The 13,878-nt window shown below is 27.2% G+C and overlaps 2 protein-coding genes across 6 annotated transcripts; one reads left to right on the top strand and one right to left on the bottom strand.

The window, feature by feature from the left end:
- Positions 1-62: 62 nt before the first annotated feature.
- On the bottom strand, positions 63-9,007 carry LOC100646957 (activating signal cointegrator 1 complex subunit 3). 5 transcript variants are annotated; one of them, XM_003399126.4, is made up of 12 exons: positions 8,899-9,007; positions 7,464-7,623; positions 7,108-7,199; positions 6,900-7,048; positions 6,558-6,809; positions 2,287-6,483; positions 1,584-2,075; positions 1,316-1,506; positions 1,066-1,234; positions 722-979; positions 283-631; positions 63-173 (listed from the first exon to the last, which is right to left on the bottom strand). In XM_003399126.4, exons 2-12 carry the CDS (start codon positions 7,589-7,591, stop codon positions 85-87), a joined length of 6,366 nt encoding a protein of 2,121 aa, XP_003399174.4. In that variant the 5' UTR covers positions 7,592-7,623; positions 8,899-9,007; the 3' UTR covers positions 63-84. The 5 variants fall into 5 exon arrangements, with proteins under 5 accessions (XP_003399174.4, XP_048266556.1, XP_048266555.1 ...); XM_048410599.1 differs by lacking the exon at positions 8,899-9,007 and adding an exon at positions 8,284-8,395; XM_048410598.1 differs by lacking the exon at positions 8,899-9,007 and adding an exon at positions 8,156-8,353.
- A 242-nt stretch (positions 9,008-9,249) lies between these two features.
- On the top strand, positions 9,250-13,658 carry LOC105666265 (DCN1-like protein 3). Its single transcript, XM_012314062.3, has 4 exons — positions 9,250-9,705; positions 10,037-10,200; positions 10,404-10,696; positions 10,780-13,658. The coding sequence occupies exons 2-4, from the start codon at positions 10,119-10,121 to the stop codon at positions 11,371-11,373; spliced, it is 969 nt and encodes a 322-aa protein (XP_012169452.1). The 5' UTR covers positions 9,250-9,705; positions 10,037-10,118; the 3' UTR covers positions 11,374-13,658.
- Positions 13,659-13,878: the final 220 nt, after the last annotated feature.

The following is a 13,878-nucleotide window of genomic DNA, read 5'->3' as shown; positions in this document are numbered from 1 at the left end:
CAATAAGTTTTAACAAAATAATTTGTTTACATTTACCTCTTAGAAAAAATTAACACATTTACTAAGTGGAATAAAATTTATATTTTAAGATATTATATTTAGTTTTATATTGTATTCTTGATCCAGTCCTATGTAACAATCGGATATCAAATAAAACACTAGAGTTGTTTGTCCTTGAAAAAAAATTAATTTTTAGTTTAAAAAAAGAAAAATGGAAGTTATTATTATATGTGATGAAAAATTATATAAATAATTATAAATATGTACAAAAACAAAAATTACCTAGATTTGATGGTGCTGTGAATTGTAATTGATAATATTTGCGTTGTTCATTTATTCCAGATGCTCGTTTTAGAGCTAATAATTCTAGGTTAGAAGTATTACCTAAAACCAGAAACCAACCTTCATCCTTTCCTTTTTGGAACAAAGGGCAGTGTGCTTTCAAGTTATTAGACTTATTTTTTCTTTTCATTGTAATATTTAGTATATAATCTTGATCTTTGCAAATATTTATATGATCGGAATTGTCAGTCTTTAGCGATATCATCTTCTGGTTTCTCTGTTCTTCATCGTGCATTTCTATACTTAACTCGACATGAAGCATTGGCATCTCTTTCATTACTTGATGTATCTAGAATTAAAATTATTGATAATTAATAATTTCTTACTTTCAATATTTACCTTCAATATTATAAGTTAAAAGTTTAATATATTTACTTACTTGAAATATTTGCTCTTCTTGAAAGTCTTTACCAAGCACCTCTACAAGTGTACTATATTTGTTGCGCATAATAAAGCACAATTTTGGAAGACATGATGACAACGCCGAAAATAATTGTATATGTTCTGAATTTACATGTGGCAGTGTAGTAATTGCAAATTCATCAATCCATCGAGCTTGAATAAGCATCTGAAGCAAATTCATTATCATAAGTGCGCTTGCTAACCATCCATGTTCTGCAACTGTATCTATCATTGCCTAAAAGTAAATATGTATTGATTAAAGAGTATTTTAATTATAATACATATAAAGTGATATAATAGTTTTCTTTTAACTATACATACTTGAATAATCCTAATTGACTGATCAAGTACTGATTTTAAATCAGTAATATAATCTACACATGGCAAAGGAAGTCTTGAAAAATGTGCTTGAAGTAATAAAAATGCTTTTGTATGTGGAGAACCATATGAGTAATTATCTACTTGGTAACGACACATTTTGCTTAATTCCCTGTTTACACATTAAACATATTAGAACAAAATAAAATTTTCGAAATACTTTTTTTCATTTATTGGTAAAGATGACACTTACTCATTTAATAATTCTTCGTCATGCCTTACTGGTAGTTCATTATATTCATAAGAATTACATAAAATATGTAAACATTGTTCTAATGTTAGAAATTCTTGTAACGATTCCTCAAACATTAACATAGTATGATGTGATAAATAATAAAATGATGCTATTTTACCCATTGATTGTGGATATAAAATTTGTTCTTCCTAGAAATAATAAAGATATTGTAAATTATCCTTTGTATAACAAGTTAGAAATAAAATTTTAATTCCATTCTATGTACCTGGTCAAATATCACACAATGTGAATTTATCAACACTTTTAATGTACTGTCCACCAAAGAAGATAAGTACTGATTAATTGTATTAGGTTCTAAAGCATTTAGATCATAATATCTAGGATTTTTCATTAATCTTCTAAAAAAATACGTCCAGGTTAAATAATCTAATAATTCTTGTTTGTTTTTAATTGTACCAGCCACAATTTCAGCATTTATATGATCTGGTAAAACAGCTAGTAAACTTGATTCTACTGGGAATGGTTGATGTAGAAACCTCTTATAAAAATTTTTTTTTAAGTCATGCACTAAAACCACTGCCACTCCTGCAGTATCAAATTGGGGTCTGCCTGCACGTCCTATCATTTGAAGTACATCTGTAATAGGCATGTCTACATAACGGTGTTGTTTACCATCATAATATTCTGTTCCTTTTATTACAACCAAGTGAGCAGGAAAATTGACACCCCAAGCTAAAGTAGCTGTTGTAATCAACACCTAAATATGATATTTTTATTTTATTTTAGTAGGTATTAATTGGTTGACTTTATAAAATATTTTATCAAATTTGATATGTTTGAAATATCTTTCCTTTGTTAAAAGGAGTTACTTCTTCAATGTAATATAATGATTAAGTATTGAGGATGTAAACACTGTTATAAGTAGCAAGTATATATACATATATATATATAATATTTTAAATGTATACCTGAATTTTATTGTTCACAAATAATTCTTCAACAATCATTCTATCTCTATCTTGAAGACCAGCATGGTGAAGTCCAATTCCAAATGCAAGTGTAAGTTTTAAGTTTGAGTCTCGTACGTGATTTAGAATAGTGTTCATTTCTTCCTCACACATATGTAACCATTGTTTAGGATTATCTTCTGCCGCAAGGTATGCAATTAAATCTAGTGCAGTTAAACGTGTTTGTCTGCGTGATGAAACAAACACTAAGGATGGACTAGATGGTGCATGCTGTTTAATCGCTTGAAAAGTTGGTCTATTCATTGTTGCCATTCGAGGACAATAATTTTTCCCTGGGAACCCGTGTATATGAATTGCTAACGGTACAGGTCGTACAGACGGACGAAAATTGTAAAGCCCCATTTCTTTGATACCAAGCCAATTAGCTAAATCCACTGCATTAGCTAATGCTGTAGAAAGTCCAATAACTCTTAATTTTTTTGAGGTATGACTAGAGATAAAATTAGTTCTTGAAATAATAACTTCCAATACAGGACCACGATCTTCTCCTAATAAGTGAATTTCGTCTATAATAATAAGAGCAACATCCTTGACATAAGCTCTTGTTTGCCAACTTCTACTAATACCATCCCACTTTTCTGGTGTAGTTACAATAACGCTCGCACTTGCTATAACTTTAATATCTGGTGATACATCTCCAGTTAGTTCTACCACTTGTCTTCCTAGTTGTTCTTCAAGTCTAACTTTCCAATCCTTTATTCGTTCTCTAACTAAAGCTTTTAATGGTGCAATGTATACAATCTTCTGCGTTGGATATTGCTTAAATACTCTAAATATAGCAATTTCTGCAGCAATTGTTTTCCCTGAACCAGTTGGAGCTCCTAACAGGACATTATTGTCTGTATGATATAAACAATGAAAAATTTGTGTTTGTATTGGATTAAAATGAGAGAATTTATAAAGCTTTTCAAATAGTGGATCTTTTAATGCTTTTACAGGTAATGGTTGTAACTCTAACAAATTAGTATGTGGTGGATATATTTCAGGTAAAATTAAATCATGAAATGTTAGAGGTAGCATATTTTGACAACCTAACCAGCGATCACTTGTTGCCCTTACTATATATTGAGAAGGTAATGGTTCTTGTAATGGTATAGTCATCACAAGCTCTTGTTCAAGTTTATTGCAAACCATCTTTCTTGTCATATTAAAGCATTCATGATGATAAATAAAATCACTGTCTGGATCTTCTATCCATATCCAAAATGGTTCTGAAGCTTTACCATGAACACTGTCATTCCATCGAAATTGAGGATATATTTTTAAACGTATTCTTAAAACTGTGCGAGTAATAGGTTGTAAATTTGATTCCATTTCTAATGCAGGTAATTCTTCACAACATTTCTTCACCAATGCTGCTACTTTCTGATTATACAAAATATCTCCAATTTCTTTAACATTCATATTATTTAATCTATCAATTGTCAAATCGTTTTCTTCTATTTTATTAATAATTTCTGGAGATAAACAATGAAACTGACAGAGAGGATTTTTAAAACTCCATTGTTGCACTTCAATTACCTTTGCCATTTCTAATAAACGACCAGCCATCGTTGCACGATTTTGTCCTAGCATAATATTAAACAATGCTCGACATATGCGTCCTGCATTTTGCACAATATATGCTTGATCCGATATCAATGAAAATGAATTAACTCGACCATGTGATAAGTACGTTTGCAATAGAATATTCACTTTCCCATGTATATTTTCTACACCGCCTTGAACGTTAAGTTCGCAATATTGTTGAATCAACTTTTGCAATTCGTTCATTTCATCCTCTCGTACTTTCAATTGTCCAAATTCTTGAGATTGAGATATCATAGCAAGTATTTCTGCTTCACTCATAATTGGTTTTGTAAGTCTATTAAAAATTTCAATAGTATCATATTTAAGATAAAAGTGACTTGCAATACGTCCTAGATTTGTTGTACTCAAATCTCCTGTACTTATATTATATCGAATCATTTTAGCTTCATCTAATGCTTTAGCTGCTATATCAATTAACTCTTTCCTTTTTTGTTCTAGATTCGGATCATCTATAATAACTTGAGGAAGAATTCCATAAACATGGTAGTTTAACTTCATTCGAACAAATAAATAAGTATAACTTAGCCATTTTATAGCTTCTTCTACATTAGATATTGTACCTAATGCAATTTCAGCATTCAAATTATCAGCCAAATATTTAATAAAACTACTCTCAATAGGTATTTGGTTTGTTAATAATGATAAATAGTGATATAATTTATTATGAGAAGTAATAATAGTAGCGTGACCAGATACATCAAATTGTGGTCTACCAGCACGACCAAAGATTTGTAAAACATCTAATATATCTAGATCGATATACGAGCCATGTTTTGCATCATATATTTCTGTTCCTCTTATAATAACTGCATGTGCAGGTAAATTTACACCCCAAGCTAATGTTGACGTGCATACTAATACCTTAATTAAACCTTCTGCAAAATACTTTTCAACCAAATTTCTTTCTGAACGTAATAAACCAGCGTGATGTACCGATAATCCGCTGCTAAATAATTCAATTAGATACCTGTTGCGTGATTTAGCAAACGCTTTATTTGTAAATTTTGCTTGACCTTCAGGTATAAATAATTTAAGTGTACCATCTTTCATCGCTAATTCTTTTAATGTCTGTGCCACTTTAACAGTAGCATTTCGTGCATGTACAAATACCATTACTTGATGTCCTTTAGATACCATATCTATAACATTATTGTAACATACTTGATCCATATAATTTATTTCCTGCAACGGTGATGTAGCTTTTACACCAATAAATGTTTGACTAAGGGGTACTGGTCGAAATCGATGATCAAAATAAAAGAGTCCTACATGTGGATTCACTCTTAAAAATCTTGCAACATCTAGATAATTTGGTAAAGTTGCAGAAAGTCCAACAATTCTTATCATGCTTTGTGATGATTCTACTTGTCTTAATGTTCGAGCAACTAATGCTTCAACTACAGGCCCTCTATCACCATGTAACAAATGCACTTCATCGATAATTAATAATTTTACAATACTAGTAAGAGATATATCTCCAGTACCTTTTCTAGTAACAACGTCCCATTTTTCTGGCGTAGTAACGATCATTTGCGTTTGTTGAATTTCTGATTTAGTCAATTGTATATCTCCAGTTAATTCACGAACGGATATACCAAGACATTGAAGTTTTTTACTAAAATTTGCTGTCATTTCAGCTGCTAAAGCTTTCATTGGGGTTACATAAATTATTTTAAATTGATTTTTCATTAATTGACCATGTTCAATATGTTGCTTTATTTGATGTACTATAGTTAACATAGCAACATTGGTCTTTCCAGCACCCGTTGGAGCAGAAATTAATAAATTCTCATTAGTATGATATGCCGCATCAAATACTATACTTTGTATTATATTTAATGATTTAATACCACTAAAAGCCATTTGTCCAGTATCATCTAAGGAATCTATCATAACAGGTTTGTAATTTACATCAATTAGTTGAGACTCTGGAGGGGGTATAGAAACTTCCTCAAACATTTCTGTATCTTTTCTTACTGCATTCTGTGGTAACATTATTTGTTGTTTCGATACATAACCAGCTGTTGTTCTACTGGATATATTGGAGTCAAATACAAAGGGAATATTTTCTCGCGTATTTCTGTCTGTAACGTTTTTTTCAAATATGGGTGTATGCATTTCTATTAATGCTTCATTCTTTTTTAAGGATAATTCTAATGATTCAAAACTATTTTCTTCAGATTCTCCTCTTTTTTCTCGTTTATTTGATATTTTATTTAATTTCTTTTCCTTCTTTCGTACTTGTTTCAGTAGCTGTTTTTCTTTCTCAGACTGTATAGTCACTTGTCCACTAATCAGAGGTCTTTGGGTATTACACTTTTTTTGTACCTTTGAATCAGAACTCAAAGCTATAATACTTTTTCGATGTTCAATAATGTATTGTATAAATTCTATAGATTCACAACCTAAAAGATCAAGTAATTCATCTTCTGCATTTTGATTTTTTAATTTACTAATTATAATAAACTCTTCGAATTCTTCCAAAGTCATATCTGTAAAATACTTTGCATATGACTCCAAATTTTGTTTATATATTGCCTTATCAAACTGAAATGAAAATATAATTGTAATTAAAATATTTTCAGAAATAAATAATAATATAAACAAATTTTAGTACAAACTTTTGTTTTAGACAGATTTGTATCTTCATTTCTATATTTCATCGAAAAATTGTCAGTACTTTGAATAATATTTTCTAAAGACATACTGCGAAGTGTTTCAGTATCTGGCCACAATACTCTTGCAGGTTTATATTCAATTTTTGAGCCAAACAACTTACTTTCTGATATTTCAATATTATCAGCATCTGTTTCTCTATTTTCTATGAGTACTAAAATACTTTCTTTTAATCTTTCTCGAATTATTCTAATTATCTATAAAAACATATATCAAATATTTTGATTTATATATATATATATATATATATATATATATAAATAATAAAATTGCATGTACATATTTACCTCCACCATATTCTGAGCATCTTGAAATGTTAAATTTGCAGCTTTCCTTTTTAAAATTGTGAATTTTTCATTAGTTAACAACTTGTCATTGATTAGTAATTGTAGAGTAAACAATAAAAATTCATCTATGAGTTCATAAGGACATTCTCCTAAAATAATGACAAACAAATAATAACTTTTTATTTTATTATTTAAAGATATTACATACCAAACGTTTTTACAGCAATTTGACGTAGTTTATTAACATGATGTAAAGCATCTTTGGGTACATGTCTGCATAAATCTTGCCAGTTAAATTCACTGTAATAAATATACTTAAGTATCAGTTATATAGTAGTGTAATAAACTAAAGATATAAAAGAATTATTTTACACAGATTATTATATTTTTTCATTTATAACATTATGGTCATGACAAGTTGTAAATTATCCAGGTCCTAATTAATTAGGTAAATATAAATTATAAGTCTTCTTAGTTGAAACCTAAAGAAATATTCTATGAGTAACTTAATGATTCAATTATGACCAAATATTTGTTTTCCATAAAATATCAATTATAAAATACCTTTTTAATTTTTTATATTCTTCTTCTTTTTTAAATAAATCATTTGGTTGTAGTTCCCTTGTACTTTTAATACGTCCAAGGTTTGTAAACATACGCAAAGATCTTGTAATTCGTGGTAATTCTGGCATTTTTAATTAAAAAATATGTTGGAATGTTCGATCTGCAACACACAATTCGTATTTGTAAAAAAGAATACATTTATCTATTGAAAACTGAGTATTTTAGTAAATATGTTATAAATTACAAAAAGAAAGATTCATTACTAAGTCTTACTTTATTTAATACACAAAAAAATATATTTTGGACTAAGAGAAAGTACTTTATCGCATTATTGTTATTACCATTAACTTCAAGTTGAAAATTCATTTATCAGTATTCATTTATTATACGCCATTAAATAAATTCACGATTACAATCGTATATTGGGAATATGTATATAGATATTGTAACTACTTATACTATAACTACTTAAATAGTACTATTACAAGGAAATTACTTAATTTTCATAAGCCCAAATATTTTCAACTAATTTAGAAATCTAAAGTAGAAGAAAAGTAATATTTTCATAATTAAAAAAATAATGTATTCTACAAGTAACGTGTGTGTGTGTGTGTGTGTGTGTGTGTGTGTTGTGTGTGTGTGTGTGTGTGTGTGTGTGTGTGTGTGTGTGTGTGTGTAATTTGTAATAATACCTTACACCTTAAAAATAATTATTATGTTATCCTCAATAAAAGTTTCCACTAAAATTTGATATTAAACAATATGTAACTATACTACTACTTTTTACTGATATTTGTTAAAAATCACACTGTTTCCGTACATTAATTTTGTTGCACAATTGTCAAAGCCACGCTGCACTAAAATTATTTTTTATGTATTATATGTCAAGTGCAAACGATGGTGATGATGAGAATAAATTTGACAACAGCGCTAAATTAAGATTTTTGTTTCAAAGTAAACATAACCTACACTATTACCATTTCAGTAAACTGTTACCATTGTAATTACAGACATTATAATTTTAATCGTAAATAGCAATGTTAATGGTTAAGAAATTTACAGTTCTTTATTCTTTGGAAATAAGAAAATATATTTGATTGATAATTATTTGATTTTAATCTTTCCTACAATTGAGAACATATCAATATTGTGGTTTTGTTAATTTACAAAGTCTTGATGTAAAAAGATGTGTAATATTACTGTGTCAAATTACTGAAAAAAGGTCTGACTAGAAATTATGAAATATATATCTGAGAGATCTTTTTTTTAAATTTCAATGAGCGATTGTAATATATGCAACAGCTAGCCAATATAAATATAAAACAAATTTATATTATATATATATATATATGTATATTACATGCGTTATTGTATATCTACTGTACTACATTATATTTATCGCAATATTTAATATATACATTAATTATGCACTTACATTACATTATTACAGGGACAAATATTTCATGAACTGTTTACAAAGAGGTTATATTGACTAGATTATGTTTACATCGACACTGTTGCCAGATATATTCTAACCATGGGTTACATATAAGATGTAGATTTCTGTATAAAGGTATAAATATAATTTGTAGCATATCAACCGATAACAAATTATTTATATAAATATTGGGCATTATTTGAATAAGTCTATATATTTAACTATATTCTTCAATTGTATTCGAAAAATATTTACCAAATAAGTTCGATAAATTAACAAACAAAATAACAATTGTATTCTTTGCGTAGATTTGCAATTTTATTAAGGTATATATATTTTCCCTAGTGACTATTACTTCCATAGCATATCAACACTGAATTTACGAAAAAGATTTCGTTGTTGCTTCATTTTGAAGGAATTTTTTTATTATGCGTTGAAATACGAAGAATATATCTTTGTTCTGTGTTTTTTTATACAGACTTCTTTGATACATAATAAGAAATAAATCGGTTTGATTATATGTCTCATACATGAAATGATACTGTCATTATATCGTTTGATGAGGTTACATCGTTACAAATGACGGTGTTGTTTAGTCAGATACAAACTCAACTTAAAAGTCATTTAAATGAAATGTTCAAAAGAATTGGAACTGAAGTATTTTGTTAACTTTAACTACGACAAATTGCGAAATAAATACTTTGTGGGAATTTAATGAATGAAGGCAAAGCAAGATATTTTGCGGGGGGTCTTTACTGGGGTTATTGTGACCCAGGTAGACCAAAAATCCTCCTCAATAATAAGGTAAAAAATCTTTTTAATGTATCGTATTTTGTATATTACAATATCTTTTCAATAATGAGATTATGAATTTAAGACGACATATTATTGTATATCCATGTACTAAGTTTATATTTTCAACAAAATAATTATTTTGTATCCAGTTGAAAATTTTTTGTATCAATATAATGATTTTTAATCAGCATACAATATATGAAAACTGTTAACTATTTATATATATATGTGTGTATTTATTAAAGCACATGAATGTTTATAATATACTTAATTTATTGTAATACATTGTAATATACATGATATGTTACATTGTTATTTGTCTTTTGGTTTTGTTGTTTAGCTTTTGATCAAGACTGCCAATGTAAGACTGAACTACTGATGCGTGGAATAATTGTCTTTAACATTAAATACGGACAGCATCAATGGGAAACTGTTTTTCGTGCTTTAAGGTGTCTCTTCCACCAGCCACTGCCACTCGTTCTTCATCGTTTGATTATAAAGACGGTAATATGATTATTTTTTACATTTAATATATATTGTTTGTAATTTTATATATATATATATTCATACATAGGAAAAAATTATATTTTTTACTTTTGTTATTTTCATATCATTTTGATACACTTAATAAATGTTAATAAAGTTATATACAATTAAGGTTGTATTAATGTAACCTTAATTATAAATTATAATTGTAATGATTTTAGAAACAATGGAATTGAGAGGTTCATTCTTAAATTCTTGCCAACAAACTGGGCCGTTAGTGCCTGAAGCACATATAAATGGAAACACACTATCAACATTCAATAATGTAGGATCTGATAATTGTGGATCTATGCCTACTGTACAAAGTAATTTACGTTCGTCAAGGGGATTTTATGCACGGTTATCACCATTGGGTAGATCTGGAACATCATCTGGTCTTAATACAACCACTGAGTCAAAACAACAAAAAGAGCCATCAGAAAACAAGTTAAATGCTTTATTTGACCAATATAAGGTGAAATTTGGAGGTTCATTATATTATTATACTCATCTATGTACCTGTCACATTGGAGTGATGTCTGCTTTCCATTCTTATAGGATTCACATGAAGATGTAATTTTAGCTGATGGTATAGAAAGATTTTGTAATGATCTACAATTGTCACCAGACGAATTTAAAGTACTTGTTCTTGCTTGGAAATTAAATGCTAAACAGATGTGCCAATTCACACGTCAAGAATTTGTAATAGGTTTGAGAGCAATGAAAGTAGACAGTATACGTGGTATACAAGCAAGATTACCAGAAATTGTTCAAGAATTAACTGTAAACAATGATTTATTCAAAGATCTCTATCGATTTACATTCCGATTCGGTTTAGATGTTAATTCCGGTCAAAGAATATTACCAGCTGATATGGCAATTGTTCTCTGGAAGCTTGTTTTCACAATACGTGAACCACCTCTTTTGTCAAGATGGCTTAAATTTTTGGAGTGTCATCATGTTCGAGGCATACCTAGAGATACATGGAATATGTTTTTAAATTTTGCTGAAAGTATCGGTGATGATCTTAGCGTTTACGATGATGCAGAAGCATGGCCAAGTTTATTTGATGATTTTGTAGAATACGAAAATGATCAAATGAACCAAAATATCAGCAAAGACGATAGAAAAGATGTTTCTATTGATAATTAATATTCGAAAAAAGTTCTAATTATAAACAAATATTATCATTATATATTTAACCTTTGAACGGAAATATTTAAAATTGTTTGATATTGAAACGATAAAAATAATTATTAAATTTTTCACTAATTTTTTATTTTTTCGTATGCACTATCGAATATAAGAAAATTTATTAAATAATTTTTCCTCTTTCTTAAAAAAATTGCTGTTCAAAGGATTTTATTCAGGGATATATAAATATAAAATCTTGCACATCTAATGAACACATTAGAACAAAATTTCTATAATCTAAATTTGTGATACAGTATGTATGAACATATACAACTTTTAAGACATTAATATTTCTCAAATTATGTGAAGATATTGGTAAAAAAAGGGATAAATGTAAAAAAAGATGCAATTATATAAAAATTCTTAAGAAATTTATTTGATATCTCACTAAAATAGAATATATGATGTAATTTTATTTAGGATTGGTGTAAACATGCTACTGTAAAACAAATTTAGTCATTTGTGATCATAGTTTATGATAGTGTTTTAAACGGACGTATGATTTATTTAAATTATGTTCCTATTTATTTTCTTAAATATCAATATTTGAAGACTCGACCATGATTGAAATCGCGAATAATGACTATTAAAATTTATTGATAAACATATTTCGAATATAATAACATTCATTACACATATGTATATAGTGCCATGTCTTTCGAAAATACTAAAATATTATAAAAATTGATGATAATTAATATATCATTAAACAAATGTATGACTCGTTAATATTTTTGCATACAATATAAATGTGCTACATATTTACATTGCAGGTTCGATCATTACAAACGATTTTTAGCTTCATATAGACTTACTTTAGAAATTAATTGATGATATTTTTAAAATATCATAAATATGCTTAAATATATATTCAGTGCCCTCTTATCTGCAATACTTACGAGAAGTACAACATTTAAGACAAAATATAATAATTTTAAAAATAATTGTTGTTCGCATAGAGGATCTTTTTATATAATATATTTCAAAGTGAATAAAATCATTGATAATATGATTTGCTTTGTCACTTACAATTAGTAAAGTAAAAAGAATATTCAGTAACATTATTGTATTTAATAAATAGAAAATTTGCTAAATTTAATGTATAGAAGAATTTATGATTAAAAGATAATTAGTTATTTTCTTGTGATTTGCATAAAAACTGTAACAAAGTCTGTATAAATAATAAGTATATTGAAAATTATATAAATCATAATTCGGGCCCAGAAAGAAATAAAAAATAGTGAATAATTTAGTATGAAAGTAAATATTGTATAGAATTATACTGTACATTAAATTTATGAAAGAAACTATTATGTACTTTGCACTCTAACAGCATCTATAATATGAAAAAAGGTCCTCTGTGTCAATATGAAGCATTATCAATTTTATAAAATTATCGAAATTATACAAATGTGCATAACTTAAAGTCAACAAACGCACATGTATTGTTAATTTATTTTTGTGACTTAATGAGGACTTATATCTATGTTTAAATCCAGACGTACTGAAAAAAGTTTTATGTAATAAGTTTATACCTGAAACACGCTTTGTTAAATGCTTCTGTTTAACTAGATCTTGAAAATTAGTTTAAAAAAATATATGACCTTGTTTTTATTGTGATAACTGCTTATGAGATCAAATAATGTAAAAGCATTGTTGTCAAGAATATAGTAACAATGCAATGAATCAAGTGATAAACATAAATAAATTTGAGTTAAAATTTAATTATTTTATGTATAAATATATAAAATTTACTATTAAGCATAATAAAATTAATTTTGATTTCGTAATCAGAATACAAATAATAGAAAAATATATAATGCATTTAAGGAGCTTGATAATGTCAACAAATATAAGTTTTCATACTTTTACAGCTAAATGTTCATGGTCTGATATGTATTAAAAATAAGTTTTATTATTTAGTATAATTGACCCATTGCTAGAATGTCAACAATGCTATTATCAACTGTATATGTACATATTATACTAATAATATAAAAATCATGCATAGTTTTAATATACATATATATCATAATATGTAATGTCATTACATATTTTATTGTTATGATAAAACAAAAAATTAAAGTTTTGCGGTAATAGTTTTATAAATATTTTAATAGTGAAAAATACACAACAATTTTTTTCTTATATCAAGTGTTCTCATAACTCATTAAAACTTATGATAAAGTTTCAATTTCTTTTATGTATAAATTTGTCTAAGTAATTACATTAATGATCTTGAAATAATATCATTATGAACTTAATGCTGATTACAAGAATGTGTAGTATTAAAAATACTTTTTCAAAATTATACGTTGATTTATGTGTTGATATCAATTATAATATTATTTTTTATAAGTGTAATACATTATAATACATTTCATAAATCAATATTAACAAATATTAATAATCTTAACAAACAAAAATAAGTGATTTTCAGGAATAAAGAGAAGAAATTTCACA

The sequence above is a fragment of the Bombus terrestris genome, chromosome 11 (genome assembly GCF_910591885.1).
Source record: "Bombus terrestris chromosome 11, iyBomTerr1.2, whole genome shotgun sequence".
Taxonomy (NCBI): domain Eukaryota; kingdom Metazoa; phylum Arthropoda; class Insecta; order Hymenoptera; family Apidae; genus Bombus; species Bombus terrestris.
The sequence above is the reverse complement of the archived record's forward strand: the minus strand, read 5'-3'. Positions and strand labels throughout refer to the sequence as shown.